The sequence below is a fragment of the Gigantopelta aegis genome, chromosome 12, assembly GCF_016097555.1.
Source record: "Gigantopelta aegis isolate Gae_Host chromosome 12, Gae_host_genome, whole genome shotgun sequence".
Taxonomy (NCBI): domain Eukaryota; kingdom Metazoa; phylum Mollusca; class Gastropoda; order Neomphalida; family Peltospiridae; genus Gigantopelta; species Gigantopelta aegis.
The window spans coordinates 48,371,898-48,392,253 of record NC_054710.1 but is presented as its reverse complement, the minus strand read 5'-3'; the positions used below and the strand labels follow the sequence as shown (position 1 = coordinate 48,392,253).

Here is a 20,356-nt window from a genome sequence, read left to right as displayed (position 1 = left end):
CCCCAGCAAATATCTAGTCGACCCCCCCCCCCCCCCCCCCCCCTCCGCCCGCCGCCACTCGAAATGCTGGCTATGGGCCTGACTGGATTTGAATTCTGGTGTTGAAAATTGGACACTGCAGTTCACGTATTTTGACAACTTTTAAACATTAATTCTCTTACCATCACCTTTCTAAAAATTGTTAAAATGTGTCCATTAATTTCCAAGATTATACGGTATGTAATTTTACCCTTCGTACCATTCTGACAGAAGCTATCGTCGACCTTAAGAGTGAAGAACAGATTTTACAATTTTATACACCCTCTATATATATGAGAAAACAAACCACGTCTGTGTTAACACAAACTACAGATCTGGTAACAGAATGACTGACAGCTGCACAATGTTCAAACCTACGCATTAGTGTTCTAATAAACAAGAGGAAGGGTATTTATTATATACATAGCAATGAAATATATAGATCTACGGAAGCCACACAAGTCAAATCCGGTGAAAAGTCATATTTTCACTGTATTTTAGCTACAGTGAAAATATAGAAATCGTATTTACTTTTTTTGTAAAAGGGTATGATTAAATTATCTCCCTTTGTCTCGTTTCTTCGTATTTAAATTTGATGATTACCAATGCATCTGATCGTATTTGAAAAATATTATTTTATTATTATTTAAACAACTGTACCTATAAAAAGGGCATACGAAGTGCAATTACGATAAAATATCAAAAACGAATGAATACGAAGCTAAATAATGATGACACAATGTAGTGTCATCGAGTGTAAGTGTAAGAATTTAACGACGTTCGACTCGTTTTGTTTTTGTGAGAGCTTTTGGAGGATCGCTTTGTCAGGTATGTTTACACCGCTGTATTGTTAAATAAATGTTAATAAAGATATATTTATTCAAATTTCTTTTTAAAAATCTATGGTCAATAAATCTTCTGGCAAAGTTCCATAGGAAGAAATATATCATGACGTTACGTGTTTTCGATAGGATAAGCGAAAGATATTATCAAAAAGCGAAAGATATTGTCAAAAATGAGGAAATATGTATATAATAAATAGACCATTTCATGGCGTTTGTTCCGAATACAATTTTTATGTCAACTCGTGATGTGTGAAAACCATATAGTTTTCACACATCACTCGTTGACATAAAATTCGTATTCGAAAAAACTCATGAAATAGCCTCTATATATTAATTAATGTGAATTGTTCATACTTCTTGTTAGTGTATATAGAAGTAAAGGCATCTAAAGATATGAACGCATTAATATATATTGATAACACATGGCGTTTTTGTCGCACTCGCCAGACCCAGACCCAGACTTTACAATTTTATGTATTGAATAGGGCCTAATATATAAGAATAAGTGAATAATAATAATGAACAGTCATCTGTCTTCAGAACTTTAATTTTAAACTCCAGCCACTCAGAAGGCAACGTGCACGGGTCTCGGAACAAGACCTTAAACACAGTTCTTATAAAACTGGTGCTTATAAAACTTTTAGGGTCTAGACTCTAGACTAATAGTGTCAGACAGTAGTAATGTCATGACAACGTCATACAAATTGTATGCGTTTGACGTCATTAAAGATTGAGTCTGGACTTTAAAAGTTTTATAAGCACGGGCCCAGAAGGCTGGACATGTCATATTTGAACTTCTGGGCCTGGTTGATCGAAATCTGGAAACATTGGCTAGCGGTACCGTAGATATACCCTAACCTGGGTTAAAGTTAAAGCATATCTGATCAGCGATTAAAATAGATAATTTGAATCCATTTTTATGTCTGAAATAGAATATCGCCATAAATTACATTGTCGTAGAATTCCCGCGCAAAAATGCTGAATGACGTTGCTTAGCTGGTTCACTGATTTTATTTTCGAATTAGGAGGGGTGATGGGAAGGGGATTAAGCTCGGGGAAACACACTTATGTGTATGAACCCTATTTTATTATTAAATTACAGATTGAATCAGACCCAAATAATTTTTCAAAGGTATCAGTTCGCCCCTTCTTCCCCATTAGTATGCAAGAAATTAAACAAAGTCTGTTAAATATTAAAATTTAAAACATATTAACACCACAAATATAATTAATTAATACAATTTGTTTTTAATTAAATTGAGTTTAAAAATTAGACATGGACTAAAACATATTAGATTGATGTTTTTATGATAATAGGCTACTATTACGATATCGGGTAACACCAAACAGTGCTTTAAACCACAGAGATGATGGGGCCTTTAATTGTATAGATGGTATTCACCATGCCCTTTCTTTACTAGTGGGGTTAACGAATGGTGTCAATTCCGGTAATTAGTAATTAAGCCTCCAGAAGATAATCACCATCTTGTATTGTATTGTATTGTTTATTAGCCAAAAACCTGTTTATAGGCGTACACAGTGTTTGTACAGTTGAAACATGGTGCAATAATTATAACGTTACATAATATAATAATTTGGCAGGAAAAAAAACAAAATTTTTAATATGGATGGACAGAGTTAATATTTGTTATTACTAAATATTGTAAAATACACTAAAGTAACAAAAATAGAATATTGTTTCTGGATGGACAAATTATTATTAATGCAGACAAATTTTTTAATTAAAATAGATTTGTTGATTATACTTAATATATATCATAATATAAAATATTGTAGGTGTTGACAACCACATGTGTTCAAACTGAAGTTCTTTATTCTTGTTCATGAATTGTTTTCTTATTCTTAGGGATCCAAAATACAGATTGACTGAAAGATATAAAATATAAAAGAACTAAATACTGTGTCTTTTTTATATCAATACATTAATAATACTAGAAATTATATATTCGCTATTTTGTAATTACAACATTTACGGTAATTTACGGTACAAGCGAGCCAACCATTTGAAATATAAAAATGCGTTTTTACATATACATATATATAACGTTGAAATCAATAACCTAAGAAATATAAAGGAAGTTTGTTACATAGAAAATCAAAAGATTTATATTAAACGTGGGGATGACATGTATATGTTCTTTACCATTGTTTTAGGCGTTCTTTAATCTTGGTCGTCTGCACATGGTTGGTTGCCATTACGTTAGAATTATGTCCCTTGGCCCATGGTAAAGCAACGGGTGATATATAATCGACAATAAAATTAAACGAAAGCGGAATTTTCCCTCAAATAACTAAAAGTACTCTAGCGAACTTCACAACACAGTTAATTAATTTAAACCCGATTATTTGACCACTACAGTAGGTATGCATTATTAAACAAAAAAATTTCGAGCTTCACAAGCATTAAATAAGAATTTCCCCAAATTTCTAAGTTCTTTAACATTTTGGACAGTTAGAAGTTGAATTAGCTTAAAAACAGAAGGATGTTTCCAATAATAGGGTTTCATAAATTTGCGTCTTAACTCGGAGTATAAACTGCAAATAAGAATAAAATGAAATTCGTCATCTTCGTCTAATGTGTTACAACAGAGACAGATTCTATTACATCGGGGAATATTGGAATAACGGCCAGATTCAACATTTAATGAATGAGCAGAAATTCTAAACTTACATAGCATTCTTAATAAATGTGGTGCTATATTTTTTGTTAAATAAAACTGTAGGCAAAAGTTATCTGTCAAGTGCTTATAAATAAAGCATCTGAACATAGGGTCTTCATGTCTACTCGGGCACGGGCCGAGTGCAGCAAAACTCGAGTCCATTCACAGGACTCTGGATCCTGCCGCAAAAAGCTGAGGTCCACTTTTGTTTCTTTTTTGTTTCTTTGTTTAATAATGCACAAATACTTTTGCAACTCTCCCATGGCACAATATTATTGACAGATATTTAAAAAATCAAAACAAATGTGGATATGCTTGTGCAATGTATGACAACAAATGAAATGAATGTAACTACCATATAAATAAAGAGTGTACATGTCTCGTAGGATCAAACCACCCGGGGAAGAGGGGACGAACTGAAAAAGAACAAACAACCTCTACAATAAATCATCTTTATTAATATTTGACATATTAACTGGGGATGAATTGAGAAAGAATTAGGACGGCAAAAAACAACAAAACAACAGACAAAAACACAAAAAGGCCCACCACCAACAATAAACAAAACGAACGAACAAAAACAAAAACAACCAGAAAATGGGCTCACCCAGGTGGTTTGTTCATACGTGTGTGTGTGTGTGTATGTGAGTCTGTGTGTAGGTGTGTGTGCCTCTGTGTGTGTGTGTGTGTGTGTGTGCGTGCGTGCGCGCGCATTTGTGTGTATGTTTGTGTGTGTCTCTCTCTCTCTCTCTGTGTGTGTGTGTGTGTGTGTGTGAAGCTGGTTTATGTCTATTTTTACCAAATATAGTGCGTTCAGACCAATTAACCAATGAAATGGGCACATTACCGTCTACTGGTACCGTCTTGTCCGTGGTCTAAACTATGTAGGGCAAACGTCAACAAGGCTGCAGGTGAGTAGCCCATTATGGGTTGTACTGGGGCTTCTCTATAAATTTAGGAGAAAAAGAATCTCTAGCGACAAATGGGATTTTTTTTTAATAGAAGGGACATTTTCCGTGATCATTATTCAATAGCCATGAAAAACAGTAATAATATCTAAAACAAAAATAAAATTTTAAAATCTGGATGATAATATTAGTAAACACCCATAAACAACTTTTAAAGGCATATCGAACACACAGAAAGCAATGGAATGCTCTACACAGATTTGTTTTCCATGACTATACTGAGTGTTATAACACTAGTCAGTCAAACCAACTGTATTTTCAAAAACGCTATGTTAACTATAGTATTTACACTTTAAGTAAAAAGGCATTTAATTCCATGTTACAAGTATATATTTCATGTTAAAATACCATATATATATATATATATATATATATATATATATATATATATATATATATATATATATATATATATATATATATATATATAAATAAAAATGGCGTTTTATGCATGATATGCAAACTATACTGAGAGAAAACAATAAGGGAGCACTTGGTCTTGCATACTATTACAATCCTAATGTCTATACAAAGTATTTAATGTGGTATTCAATGTCAGTAATGTGAGATTGGATGACAGAAACACAGTCAACTTCATGACACAATAGGTGAAGGTTTCTGTTGCAATCTCTCTCTCTCTCTCTCTCTCTCTCTCTCTCTCTCTCTCTCTCTCTCTCTCTCTCTCTCTCTCTCTCTCTCTCCAGAATGAAGAACCGGGGTCATCTTTGCAACAGAGAACAAATGTAGTGCCCAATCACCAGTGCGCTCAGCACGGATGAATAACAACAGGATACGCACCATCTTCATGTACTCAATCCATAGCTTCCCAGTTCTACTGGTTGTAGAGAGATCCTTCCCAAGATCAAACAATATGTGTGTGACTCGCATGAGATCCTGCTCAGGGAGTAGAGTCTCTTGGCTTCATCCATCTTTGAGCAGCATCTCGTGTAGGGTGTTCAGTCTATTCAAGTCCACACCATCCAAACAGTTTGGCGTACGAAGCATCTCCGAAACAACAGCTGCAGCAGAGAGCATGTGTGCTCTAAGAGCAAGAGCATATGCATGACCTGTGAGCATGTGTTTGACAGAATTTGGTGCAGACCACTACAACTCATGAGGTTACCGATTGCCCCCATGTAAGACATGATCATATGGAATCCATCTAGTCTGACAAAAATGTTCGTAATATCAGGGGATGCCTGGATAATCTCTGCAGCTTTAATGTACAAGGGCTGATCAATAGAAAATAAACGTTAATTTCTATACATTGATGCGTAGATAAAAAGGTGTATATTTCCTCTATGTTGGACCTTAATATGACAGTAACTCTTCTTGGTAACCTGAAATCACAAAAATAAATTGCAGAAGTTAATTTATGATCTCAAAAAAACACCTCATCAAGTGATAATCTATGCACTGTTAAAGCAGATATTTCCCACAAAACACGACTTTTACTACTATTGGCAACCATCTTTGTTTTCTTGCTTCGCGCGGTTAGCTTAGGGTTAATCTTTGGAATGTTTGCGGATTATGGATCAGGATGCATCACTTTACCATCCCTGAGAAATTCAGCTTTCTCTAATTTGTTTCCAGGTGTTTCCATAATGCTCCTGTACTAGTACATACCCCTACTAGTGCAGCGCAGCGCATTAGCAGCGCGTCAACAGCGCGTCAACAGCGCGTCAACGTCGGGTTTTTTTTTTTCGATCGTTCCAAAACCCCCAGTTTATGATGTCATAATGTTGTAATATTTTAGGTCATCCACCAAAAAAATCGCACACCATTGACTAATATCTTTATTTTACTGAAAAACAATGCCAAAACAAAATATTAACGAAGAAAGGTTGATCATAGAGGTGCAGAAACACCAATGCATATACGACATCCAATCGGTTAGTTACAGACACAGAAAAGGCAGCCAATGCCTGGTCAACGATGTCGTGTACCCAAAACGTCCTCTTGCGGTTTTTTTTTATCAAGTAATCTCATTCTATACAAATACATTAAAACCAATTTACTCGAAATTATCTTGAAATTATCTGTTTTCAAATGAAATCCGTTTTTCTTTCCTCTTTTCACCTTTTTTTCTCTCTTTTATTTCTGTTTGACACGCTGCGTATATGTGGGCATTATTGTCGCTTCACTGCTGACGCGCTGCTGATGAGCTGCCGATGCGCTGCGCTGCGCTAGTGTGGGACGGCCTTTAAACGATTACTATACAACAGACCTGTAGGAGCGATTTTTTAAGTGGAGGGAGGGTGCCAATGGCCAGGGTAGTTGTTAAGCATGTCACGCGACTTGTAGAGGGTACGGGGTATGCTCCCTCGTGAATTTGTTTTAATTGGACGGCTTTAAACGCCTTTTGGGGGCACCCGAATAGCAAAATTAGGCATTTTTAAACAACAATTTAAAATATATTTTAAAGGAGGGGACAATCAAGGCATTTGACCTGGTATGCGTATTCAACGATATATAATGCACATCATTGCTTAATATCAACAAGTATAATCGTATAGTTAATTAATAAAACGGTTAAATGTGACGGCTATTAATAACGGGCGCAGCCATTTTGTACCATACCAGTGAATACACCCTCTGGCGAGCTGGTGGTTACGTAATACCTAACTTGTCACGTCAGGAATTAGTCTTCGAAGTGAAGAAACAAAACATATCTGATTTTTGCGGATGCATCGCAATATTCTGTAATAATAGTCATCTCAGTAAGCCAGCAACAATTATATATTATATTTAATACAAAATAAACCACCATAGTGAAAGTGTTGAAATAACTGTATTATGGTTTGCACATATATTAACCCACGTACTTAAATAATAATAGGAATATTTTCTTAGTTAATTGGTCGTTTCTTTCCGTGGCCTGTACCTTTGATTCCTGATAGGCAGGTGTATATTTCGACGGTCCCCAGACACTGTGTCTAGACACTCTAAAAATACGTGCCTCTTTTATTAAGATCACAGGGTATTGTGTGTTAACCGCACGGACATCCCTCTAATCGTAATCGATCAGCCGTCTTGCTTTATCATTGTAAGTAATTCTATAAAACCCTTGATTAAGTAGACTTTCCCATCTAAAATCACAAAACTTACCATTTATGTAGTCCCAAAGAAAAGAAAATCATCACTTGGGTATCGTTTGTGGTCGTTTTTGCTCGAACGTAGCATACCAATAGGCTTAATAACATGCATTTGTTTTCTTTGGATTTTAAAAAAAAGAAAAATACTATAACTCTATTTCGTTCTATTGATGCAAATTGAAATATATTTAGTTAAATAGTTTATTATACTATCAAGTCATTTATATTGTTTTAAAAGTCAGATTGATGAAAGCGAAGCGCCTTGTTTACACTGTGCATAGAGCAGATGGACGGAGCTGACGTCACTTCGCCCCAAGCTATACCACGTCACAAAAACGAAACAAAATGGCTGCCCCCAGTTAGCAGGAATACTCATGGGTTTTTTTTATTAACTCTAAAATTACGCGTTTTTCATTTGTTAAAGTGTCAGTATGTGTTGGTGGTCCGGGTATGCATCTTTCCAACACATAAATCTCTTGTTTGAGTTGTCTCTACCTTTAAGGATTATTTTGCAAAAGTAGTTTAACCTAGAATGTTTTCATTTAACTGGGGAGGGACGTAGCCCATCGGTAAAACGCTCGCCTGATGCGCGGTCGGTCTGGGATCCATCGCCGTCAGTGGTCCAGTTGGGCTATTTCTCGTTCGAGCCATTGCAACATGACTTGTATATCCAAGGCCGTGGTATGCGCTATCATGTCTGAGGGATAGTGCATATAAAAGATTACTTGTTATTAATGGATGTTTTTTTATTTTATATATTAATGAATGAATGAATGTTTAACGACACCCCAGCACGAAAAATACATCGGCTATTGGGTGTCAAACTATGGCAATGCAAATAAATAAAGTGATTGATCAACATCAATATAAAAATTCAAGATTTAAACAAAAACAGTGTAAAGAACTGTGCAAAAACACAAATATCACATATAGATACTGAATATTACTCAAAACTTCAATTTTGTGCTGTATTGGCCATTCTCAAAGAAAATGTTACACCCCTGCACCACGGTGAGGTTACAGCACGCGCAGGGGTTTTATATATTAATGCATGTATGTATGTATATATATATATATATATATATATATATATATATATATATATATGGATGGATGGATGGATGGATGGATGTGTGTGTGTGTGTGTGTGTGTGTGTGTGTGCCCGCCCCCCCCCCCCAAAAAAAAAAAAAAAAATGTGTATGTGCCCCCAATCACAGAAAGAAAATGGGTTAAGTTTAAGGTTAGAGTTAAGGAAATCATACCGTAATGTTAAGAGTAATTAATTTTGTCAAAAAGTTAACATAAAGTATAAAATCTGCAAAACAATTGGGGTATGGCACCATATCCGTTTTACCTTTTGGCAGAAACCCTGCCAATACTTTTTGGCACCTTCCTACACCCGTGCTTGAAGCTATTTTTCTGTAAAAAAAAAAAAAAAAAAAAAGCGTAGATGTTTTTCGCTTTCAATACCAACCCCCACCTCCATAAAAAACAACGACGAAATAATAATAATAATAATAATAATAATAATACATAATAATCAACTAATTCACTAAAATATATAATGTACTTCGCTTAGTTATAAAATGTATTTTAAAAAATCAATGTTACATTAATTTTTTAGTCCAGTCAATTTAACCCAAAAATTACGTAAACCCAAAATCAATTGGAACAGAGATGATTTTTAAAATTATTTCATATATATATCTAGTATAACACATTGAAAATCCGCTCTCAAAAGTGCGTGCTAAATATGATTTTGGGGTGTAAAAAGCGGATAAAATTAAATAAAATATGTTATTTTTGGAATATTTTGTTATAAATTTGTATTGTCATCATAATCCTCCTACATTTTGTGTTTCTCATACAAACATATAAAATGTTGCTTTCTGGTGTTAACTAAGTAAAATTAGTAATATTTATAATTAGAAAATGCTTGTTTAACACAAAAATTTCAATTTTTTAATAAAATATGTAAGTCAGGTCCAATTTGACATATGCGAGCATTTTTGTTTTAGGATTTGGTCCAAAATATATTTTAAATATATTACATTACATTTTGGACCTTTCAGTTTCCGAAATATTTATCATACTTTGTCTACACTGTTTACTGTCAGGTCATACACTTTACAAAATAAGTGTTGAAAGCATGCCTGTTTGTTCACAGTAAGCACCAATTCTTACAGTCCTTCAATTTTCTTTCAAACCCTTCCACCCACCCCACCCCCCACCCAATAAACAAAAACACCCCCACCCCCCAAAAAAACCCAAAAAACAACAACAACATATGAACTAGTATTACTGCATCTCAGAGTATGAAAAGCAAACAAACTGATCATCCCAGTGCTAAGAAGCATATTTCCAATATTAAGTTTATAGGAATGTTGTTGTGTTTTTGTTGTTTTTGCGGGGGGGGGGGGGGGGGGGGGGGGGTTCCAGAAAGTGTCCAATTCAAGAATTGTATGGATATTTGACGTGGAAAAAAAAAAACGCAGAAGCGAACAGAACATCAGAGGCGCGCATAATACATTATTTTTATTTCTAATATATGTTGTTGGCAATACCGAAACACACGAGGGTAATAGTCCCTTTATCATATAATTTCAAGCTTATTACAACTAGAGTCTCCACGAGTACTCGGGCACGGGCCGTGTCTAGCAAGGCTCGAGTCCGTTCACAGGACTCCAGTACCCGTGCAAGGAAGAACACTCATTAATTATATTTTTAACGTTATTTTGCCATATGCGTATCACAAAGTTACATTATAGGGCAATAAGAACTATAGGGGAAACAAAAGTCGAATGTGTGGAATGCAGTACATGTAGCCTACAGTGGCATGATTTGGCACCCATGTTCAGCGCTGGAATTAAAATGGCATAATGTTATTTTACTTATTAGTCTCATTGTCATCTAGTGTAGGTGTCGGGTACTCGGGTCCGGGTCGAGTTTGGACTCGTGGAGGCCCTAAATACAACGTGTTTTCGTAAACTGTAGGCCTACACGCAACTTTCATTCCAGTCCGCCATAATAGCTATTCAAATGACGTAAGAATAAATGGCGCGGTCAATGTCTTTTTGAATGGAAATGATGTCAAACTCGAATGACATCATTTTGGATGTCATTACATAAAAATAAACTTGTGCTTTTCGTTTGTTTCTTTTTTCTGAACGCTGGACAGCTTTCAGTGTAAAATTGCTATTGGAATGTTTTTTATTTAATGACTATGAATGCATACGTAAATTATGAAGTGTCAACCTAGTAGGCCTACGTTTGCTTAAATGTCAATAAACCTAGTGCCGTGACCTCAATTAATTTAGGGCCTACATCTAATTTGCAAAGTTATCAAATTCTTAAAGGGACATTCCTGAGTTTGCTGCAATTTTTAAGATATAATCGACTAACAGAGACGTTTCGACGACAGTAATTACATATCAAATATATTTTTCTGCATAAGATATTAGTGGCTGTATATTAAACATGTTTCTGATCGTTCTAATATTTGTACTAGGCTAAATTTTATTTTATTTCCAAAAAAAGATTTTGTTCGTACGTACGAAAGTATTTGAAGACAAAATCCAGTTTGGGATTCATACAAATATTAAGACGACCAGAAACACATTGAATATACAGACACTGATATTCTAAACAAGAAAATATATTTAATATGTAAGTTTAATCATAGAAATATTTTAGTAGTCGGAAACATCTTACAATATAGCAAACTCGGGAATGTCCCTTTAAAGTATGCGATATGAAAAATATCACATACTTTAATTGCACTGAAAATGTAAGATATTATATAATAAAAATGTTCACCGCATGTTCAGAACTCCCGTCTATTTAAAAAGGTGGTTTGTTTCCAACGCCCAGCCTCGTTTTAACCTGCTATTACGTATGATGTGTTCGCCATATTGGAAGTGAGTAATATTATTTTCAGTTATCAAAAAACTAAATATGAGTGTTTACCTTTAGGATATATCATTATGTATATGTAATTTTCAATTATTTCAGTTAACTTTCTTCAAGATTACTATACAAAACACAAACATTGTTAAAGCGTTGTAGGCCTAAGTGATCACGGCAGTAACTGCTGTGACCCAGTCTGACGTCACATGTGTTAGCTTACACATTTAATGTCCGAAACAAATTGTTAACAACTACGAAAAATTACTCTCCTATCTTTAATTGCCGTTAGATTTCCTCCAAAGTTTGTCCAGACACAAATCTTGAAAAAACCATTACAATGACACAGATTCCACATACTAGATGATAACCATGTCACCTATATCGACTTCGCTGAGAGCGCATAGGGAGAAAAGCATGTAATTTTGTATCAGCTGCCATTTTGACTTTTTATGGAATATTCTTCAAGAGGGGTGAAAGGATAGGACTTAATCTAACAACGTCATAACATGTTATGATATAAAAGCAAACGTGATGACGTAATATTATTATTATTATTATTATTATTATTTTAATGATACCACTAGAGATCATTGATTTCATAGTAATTGTGTCACATAAATCGGAGGCTTTCACCCCTCTTGAAGAGTATTCCATAAACAAGCAACATGGCAGACGGCAGAAAACTGCATGTATTTTTCCCTATGCAATCTCAGCAAAGACAATATCGGCGACATCGTTGCAGTCTCATGTGTGGAATCTGTATATTTGTAGTGGGTTTTTTTTTTGCGATTTGTGTCTGGACAAACTTTGGAGGAAATCTAACGGCAATTAAAGGTAGGAGAGTAATTTTTTGTACTTGTTAACAATTTGGTTCGGACAATAAGTAGATACATTTTATTTTTGTCAAAAAGATATACAGTTTGTAAGAATACATACATATTTATAAATAAAATAATATAATGTGCACATTGCAGGGAATGGTAAGTAGCAGCGGGTTACAATCGATAAAAGTCAATAATAAATGGATAAGACATTCATAGGAATAATATACAATATACCAGATAATAACAGGGCAAGGCCTATGTTATGTAGCCTCTCAGTGTTGTCTGTTCTATGCGTGGTAGCAGTGGTCAGATACTTACATAGTTTAATTAGCTGTTTCAAGTTGTCGCTGGACAACAGTTGCGTTAAATATTGATGGTTTATTATGATAATATAAGTTGTAGAAGCATTACGAGGGGTTTATGGCTTTTTATGTACCCTCTGTGTGTTCTTTTACCCCGAGCCGAAGGCGAGGGGGTAAAAGAGCACACAGAGGGTACATAAAAAGCCATATACCCCAAGAGATGCTTCTACAACGAATTTATCTTGCCGACATGTTAAACCATAGGCCTATAGCCAAATAATCAAAATAACGCCTGACAATAATTGTTAACAATTTATTAACGGAGCCGTACCATGCGGACGCGAACGAAACCACTTGCCAGTGATGAAAAATAGTTCCATCGATAAACGAGTTTTTAACCTCAAATGTTTGTAATACGAAATTGTCTGAAACAGATATTAATAAAAACAAAACATTTTTTTTTTTTTAATCAGAAATGTATGTAGTAAAAAAAAAATATATATTAAAAATAAAAAACAAAAAAACAACTGTTGCTAATCGCGCATTAATACAATAACACCAGGACCGTAATTAGGTGACCCAGTTCAACATTGCAGCTTTTAAAAGTATTGAAATAGTGTATTTTATAGTAAAAATAAAATTAATTATGTATACTCGATTGATTATCAATGTTATTTATAATCTAATCATTGCTTTAGCATTAACTTGGGTGGCTGGAAACTGTTGGAAATTACAGACGGGGTATAAGAGAATTTGGCTCCGCCCACAGGGGTATAAGGGATTTGTCCAACGGCAAACAACCAATGAGATTAAAGAATTTTACATGAAGGCGAGATAATAAGGTTTAATATATTTATCTCCTTATGGTACTGTAGAAAGGACACACTACAACTTAGAAAATAATTAACGAGTTACGAGGAATTATGAATTATCTGTCCCGAGTGAATGAATGTTGTAAACCCGAGTTGGTTATTCTCTTTATTACCCATTGTCGATTTTAACCGATTCTTAATGTAAAATTCTTCTGGGCCCGGTTGTTCGAAACCAGGGTTAACTTAATCACTGATTAACGCTAACTATGAGTTAAATTCCTTAACCCAGGGTTGGCTAATCACTGGTTAAAAATCCGTTGCTGAAACACACTTTTGACTCTGGGTTAGCAAACCCAGGGTTAGTTTTCACTAACCCAGGGTTAATTGCAATTGACCAATGAATGCAAAGTAAACAACTTCCCATAATTCTATTCTTTATTTACTTCTGTAAAATTTGTTCGTCTGCTAGGTCATTTTTTAAGAGTTAATTAATTACACAATGAATAGCAAACGCAATCCGAATTTTGATATTCGCGAAGTCTCTGTTATCGTGGACTATGTGGCACAACATATAGAAACATTAATGGCGAAATTGACTAACAGTGTTACAAACGAAAGAAAACAAAAGCTGTGGACTACGCCGACAGCTGAACTGAACTCTTTGGGTATCGCACTAAGAAACCCGACACAGGTGAAAGAGAAATGGAGAAATTTGTACGCGGCAGCAAAAAAAAACAGAATGCCGAGAGAATTAAGTGTACGCGTTTGACAGGTGGGGGACCCGCCCCCAAAGAACTGTCGCCAGTGACGGCGAAAATCGTCGACATTTTTGCGGATGACCCCAGCTTCATTGGGCTTCCAGACGGTCTGGAGACCATCATTGGTCCCATCGGTAAGTATAACTTTTAATTACTTACTATTTTTACTCATTTTATATATTCATACCGAGTTCCGATCACCTGTTAGGGTGACCTTCACCTGGGAGCCGAACATGGCTGCTTCCTTTTGTCATGTGTCGTCTGCAACAATCTTCCGATGTGCTATACACAATCATATGGCTACAAACTTATATTACTCACGAAATAAATTTAATAAAAAATGTGTAATGGTGATACAAATTTCTATTAAAAGTAATTATAACATTTCCATAATGAAATAAATAATATGTAACAGACATTATCCCGAATACGCCCCCCCCCCCCCCCCCCACCAACCCCAAATTATTAAAAGAAAATTTAAATATATATATCGAAGGTCACGGTAAAGGACTGACCCCAATAATGAGGCCTTCATTGGGAGTCGCTTAAAATAAACTTAAATAGTATAATTTCCTTTCAGATCAAGTATGACATATATTTAAAAATATAAATAAAATAAACGATGATGATCATAATAATAATAATAATAATAATAGAACATAAAAATAAAGAAAAAGACAAATAATAATAATTTCAAAAAAGAAAAAAAGAAAGAGAGTGCATTAAATTACTACTGAAGTACTAAATCCATGTGACAGTTATATGCATTTGCATTTCAGAAAAGTCATTGACTAATGAACAAAAGAGTGTTGATGAAGAAGTGGAAGAAGACATTAGTGGTAACAATATAAATTGTGTGTAATATTTGGCAAATGAAAATAGAAAAAGAAATTGGCTAAATAGATGATAGGCCTGCTTGTAGTGTTGACTTGATTAAAGAAAAAATCAAGAATTATTTCATTATATATATTATATAAATAGGGCCTATCTATGTATGTATGTATGTCTGTCTCTGTCTGTGTGTGTGTGTGTGTGTGTGTGTGTGTGTGTGTGTGTGTGTGTGTGTGTGCCAGGGGCATAGGCTGGGGCGGGGTTCAGGGGGTTCATCCGCTGAAGCAAATGGTCCGCTTTCAGAACTAAAACATACAGTTTTATACATATGGAGTTTCTGGTGGTGCAAAAACAAAATAGAAAAGGTCCACTGGGTTCATATTCGACCCCCCCCCCCCCCCCCCCCCAGGTCCAGCTCACACTATGCCCCTGCGTGCGCACTGGTGTAGCCAGGATTTTCTAGTGAAGGACGGGCACTATGTATGTATGTATGATTATATAAAATGTAGTACAGTAAGAAAAGTTTTGACTGGGGAGGGGCATGACTCCTGTGCCCCAACCCTCCTCTGTATGCCACTGTGTGTGTGTGTGTGTGTGTGTGTGTGTGTGTGTGTAAAATGAAATAGCTATCTTGTTCTCCGAATCTGTATGCTGTCATATAAAGGTAAAATGTTTGCCACCACTACACCTTGTGCCCCAAATTCCTCTCACTAATATATATATATATATATATACACACATACACATACATACATACATACATATACATTGTATATGCACACACACCATTCCTATGGGTCTGCATTTATTTCATTTGAGCAGATTACACATGAATTGTATTTCATACTAGTACATTTATATCATGTCCATTTTTCATACTTCAATTTACACGTCATAAAGTTACTTACATTTGCACAAGATTATTAAAATGTTACAGAATATGTATATACATGTCAACTCTGTGAAGTTAACAATAAGAGACACCATTTTCATTTATTTAAGACTTAAACCTCAGTGATGAAACACCATTCGCCCCAGGTAGCAGCTATGTGGACATGAGCACTAGTCCAAATGAGGTGTGTGTGTATGTCTGTAAATATGTGTGTACATGTATTTGTATTTGTATATATGTGTGTACGTCTGCTACTAATGGAATAAATGTCAAAATTACCAAAAGTTTTGCATCCAATAGCTGATGATTAATAAAGCATTGTGCTCTAGTGGTGTCGTTAAACAAATACAAACTTTAGCTACCAATGTACCGACCTACCTCCATGTGCCTACACAAATACACATACACATGTACAGATGTTTAACAACACATGTATCAATGAAAAGAATTACATAACACTTTTCTTAAAGGAAAGGAAACATTTATTTGAAAGAAATGACTACTTTTCACTGCGTTGAGTAAAATATAAAACATTACCAATTTTTTCCCCAATTGTACAATATTAAACATTGCATATTATATTGTATAACAGCCTCTAATAATTATTATTAAAACAGGTTCAGCCGGAGCCGAAACGTCACAAAATATGGAAAACCCCAGAAAAAGGAAATATTCTTTGGTATGACACATTCCATTATATATATATTGACTTGTTATTAAATATTAAATACCACTTTGTTCCTACACAAACAATATTGTGTTTCTTATTCTTCCTTGTTATAGAACCCATGCTGCATAGTCAGCATAAGTACATTTCTCTTGTTATCATACTTTAAGATTTGTACAACTTGTTTTTCAAATGTGATAATCTACATAAAATCAAATGTTAACAAATTTAATGTGTTATTATATTACTTTCTTATTAAGTAACAATTGCTAATGTATCTAAGCACATGCCTGTTATGAAAAAATAACTGGTTATAAATGAAGATGATTTGACTTTTACAGATGAAATCCGGTGGACAACATAATGATGTTGATCATTTGAAGAAAACAAGAACAGGAATGGTACATACAAATGTTACTTCCATTGCTAATTAGAATAGGAAACACTTGTTCATTTCAGTGAAATATGCCACCTCCCTTAAGTGGTATAGCAGTAATATTATTTTAAATGTAATATGTTCTTTGCAAAAGAAATATTAATGGTTGAATCATTTGAACATTTTATGGAAATTATATTACTGAACACAAATGTCTTAAAGCAATTTTAGGTGTTATATTTTCATATCGACTAATTAATCCGTTTTTAATTCATAAAACTCATATAGACATACAGTTGTTTCATGTTCAGTCATCAGTATATGTTAATACATTATTAACATTATATTGACTGACATATTTTTCAGCCTGGAGATGAGCTTAAAAATTTGCAGATGGCTGTTCTTAAAGAGGAATTGCCAAAAATAAAAGAAGAGAGAGAACTTATCCAGTTGCAGAAAACAAAGCTGCAGCTGCAAATTAATTTTATAAAAGGACATCAAAGTCCATAATACATGTTTGACTTGTGCATGGAACAGTAGTCATTGTACATCCGTCTTTAGACCGGCGTGTAATAATTGGATGATGTTCCATTGTGTTTTGTATGGCTCATTAGCCAGCCTGTCTTTGATTTTTTTTTTAAATAAGTTAGTAGCATTTAAAAATACTTAGTGACATCACCCATGTTGTTTTGTTATTGACAAAATTACACAAGCAGGAAACTGAAAGTAGTTAATATCCTCTGAATGGAGTAAACATCTTTGTTGCATATAACACATGGAAGTATGTAAGGGACATTAGTCTTAAACTGTGCAATATGGTATGTATTGTACAACTACATTTAAACAAACAAACTGTAAATGCGATAAAATTAATCATTAAGTGATATGAATTGCACAGTAATTTTATGAAACAGTTTAGAAAAATGTGTTTGCAATATGTGCACGGACAAGATGACCATTTTCTGGTCCAACATAATTGTCGATGATGGAATCATCTTCAGTGACATCATCATCCATAGGCTCGTTGTGGTCTAAAGCAATGTTGTGAAGAACCGCACATGCAACAATGATCCTACACACTCTTTGGGGGTTCATCCTAATTTCATTATGTAAACATCCAAATCTGCGCTTCCACCTACCAAAGGTTCTCTCAATTACATTTCTGGAACTTTTATGGCAGACATTGTATATTACTTGCTTTCGTGTAGTTGGGTGCAAGAATGGAGTCATGAGATATGGGCTGCAAGCATACCCACTGCCTCCTGAAACAGATTAATATACATTTAGTAGTGAGCTAAAAATATTCCTATTTATTATTCATTTAGCTAAATGTTTCTACAAATGTATAGAAGTAAGTTGTTTCAAAATGCTTTTTATATTGTAACCACTTCATGGAGCACCAGGGTACAGTATTTTAAAATCTAAGGTAACCTGTAATCGGTTGAACACAGGATTTTGCCTAGGCAACCGATTGTTTGGTTGCATGAATTATATTTGTGTACATTATTCAGTTACAGTATGTTAAATATGCATTGAATTTACAGTTTAATGACAGTATTTTCTTAAGTTTGAACATAATGAAATAGAAATATTTTATAGCAATTCATTAAAGAACAGTTTCTTTGATAGGCCTACTTCACGGTTCGCCTGAATTTAAATTTACATAACCAACACATCATGTGCATGTCAACATGAATGAAATATTCATCAGTTGGTTTTAAGTATAAATGACAGTTAACAAGAAATTTACCCCCAAAACAAACCCATTTCCATTATGGTATTAGTTTTAATAAGTCACCACTAATATTTGCTAGTATTTGAGGCATCTGTTTTGAAACACTAATTTATTCTATATGTAAAATTTGTATGTATCTTAAATTTGTTTCAAAGTTTAAAATATTTGCATATTATTATGAAAATAAAACTATTATTAGAATATTACATTGAATGTAATTAAACTTAAGTATAGTTGTTTGTTACATTACTTACCTAGTATAACTCCATCATCTAAACTGAAAGGTCTTGTCTCTAAGTATGTGCATACTGATGACGTTCTGAATACATGGCTGTGGTGGGTGGATCCTGGCCATTTGGCAACTATGTTGGTGATGATGATGATAACTAGTTTAACGTGCCCATATACCACTACGGTTTCGAACACGCCCATCCCGAGTCCGACCTCCGATAAGATCGGTGGCCTGACTCGGGATGGGGGGGGGGGGGGGGGGGGGGGGTGTTGAAAATGGGCAGAATTTTGAAAATAGCAATTAGTAAAAACGTTAATAGAATAAATAAAAAAAGAAAAAGGTTACAAGCCAAAAATAAAAAAGAATTGACTGCTCGGCCGAATATTTATATAATTTGGAGCATTTTAGAAGGACAGTCCAAAATTAAATAAGAGAAAGAAGAGAGGATCGGACTATTTAATAATATTACAAAAAAGAAGTAATTTCGACATAAAATTTTGAACGCAGATCTAAACGTTTAAAGTCCGATCGATATGTCCACGCGAGTGGCCTCGTTAAGGCCGTTTGGGTGCACAGCTTAAAGGGACGAGATGGGTTGCATCCCGTCAAGAAAACCCCTAGATTGACAGTCGATAGACGTTGAAGGTGTAGTGCTGTGCTGAAATACAGATCTTGAGAAGCCGGATCCGTCTGAACGAGTAGAGTATCGGACTAGGGTATAGTCCAGTCGTCATGGGTTGGTATAGTGGTGCGGACGGGCCCGACTCCGGAGGATACGAGATGGTATCATTATAAAGCAATGTAAAGTCTAGAAAAAGAGTAGTAGGGGTCGACCCCGCTTCCTTTTCTTCTTAGAGTGGGGCGGTCAATCTTCCAGTGCTGGTAGGACAGGCTCGGACATGTAGAGACTAAACGCGAACAACCGTGGCGTTCTGCAGAATGGTCGTCATACGAGTCACGAAAAAACAAGTCAACATAGTCAGACGGAGAAATGACGTGGAGGCGAGGAATCTCGCTGAAAAAGAATCCAACCTGGTGGTGCAGACTGTCGAAACGAGAAGCGTTCCAGCGTTCAATCAGTTCCAATGGCCGCATACATCCCAGTAGAAAACTTCATTTCGCTGACAAAAACAACGAAATGAAGGACCCCCAAGTCGAGCACACGAAAGCACGTGCAGTGTGCACAAGCGAAACAAACACGTCTTACTGCGTGGAGCTCCAGACTGGGAATGACTATGTTGGTGAATCTGCCTGTTAAATAAAATAAAAATATACATATACACACACTCACACACACACACACACATATATATATATATATATCTGCACTAGTGGTGTTGTTAAACAAAACCAACTTTAACTCCCCCTCTTGTTTTCTCTATCTACCCCCTTTATCTCCCCCCTTCCCCTCTC

The 20,356-nt window shown here is 35.1% G+C and overlaps 2 protein-coding genes across 4 annotated transcripts in view; one reads left to right on the top strand and one right to left on the bottom strand.

Moving 5' to 3' along the window:
* The window catches only part of LOC121386782, a 33,704-nt gene extending 30,537 nt beyond the window's left edge, over positions 1-3,167 (bottom strand). Inside the window, exon 1 of the mRNA XM_041517797.1 lies at positions 3,028-3,167. The gene's annotated coding sequence lies outside the window, so the exon portion shown is untranslated. The remainder of the gene's footprint in view (positions 1-3,027) is intronic.
* A 10,226-nt stretch (positions 3,168-13,393) lies between these two features.
* Positions 13,394-19,085, top strand: LOC121386950. Of its 3 annotated transcripts, none has more exons than XR_005959743.1 (6): positions 13,394-14,344; positions 14,990-15,049; positions 16,044-16,117; positions 16,551-16,612; positions 16,942-17,001; positions 17,343-17,361. XR_005959743.1 is itself a non-coding variant. In XM_041518007.1 (5 exons), the coding sequence occupies exons 1-5, from the start codon at positions 14,155-14,157 to the stop codon at positions 17,484-17,486; spliced, it is 516 nt and encodes a 171-aa protein (XP_041373941.1). In that variant the 5' UTR covers positions 13,394-14,154; the 3' UTR covers positions 17,487-19,085. The 3 variants fall into 3 exon arrangements, 1 of the variants encoding a protein (XP_041373941.1); XR_005959742.1 differs by having other exon boundaries at positions 14,990-15,064; XM_041518007.1 differs by lacking the exon at positions 16,044-16,117 and having other exon boundaries at positions 17,343-19,085.
* Positions 19,086-20,356: the final 1,271 nt, after the last annotated feature.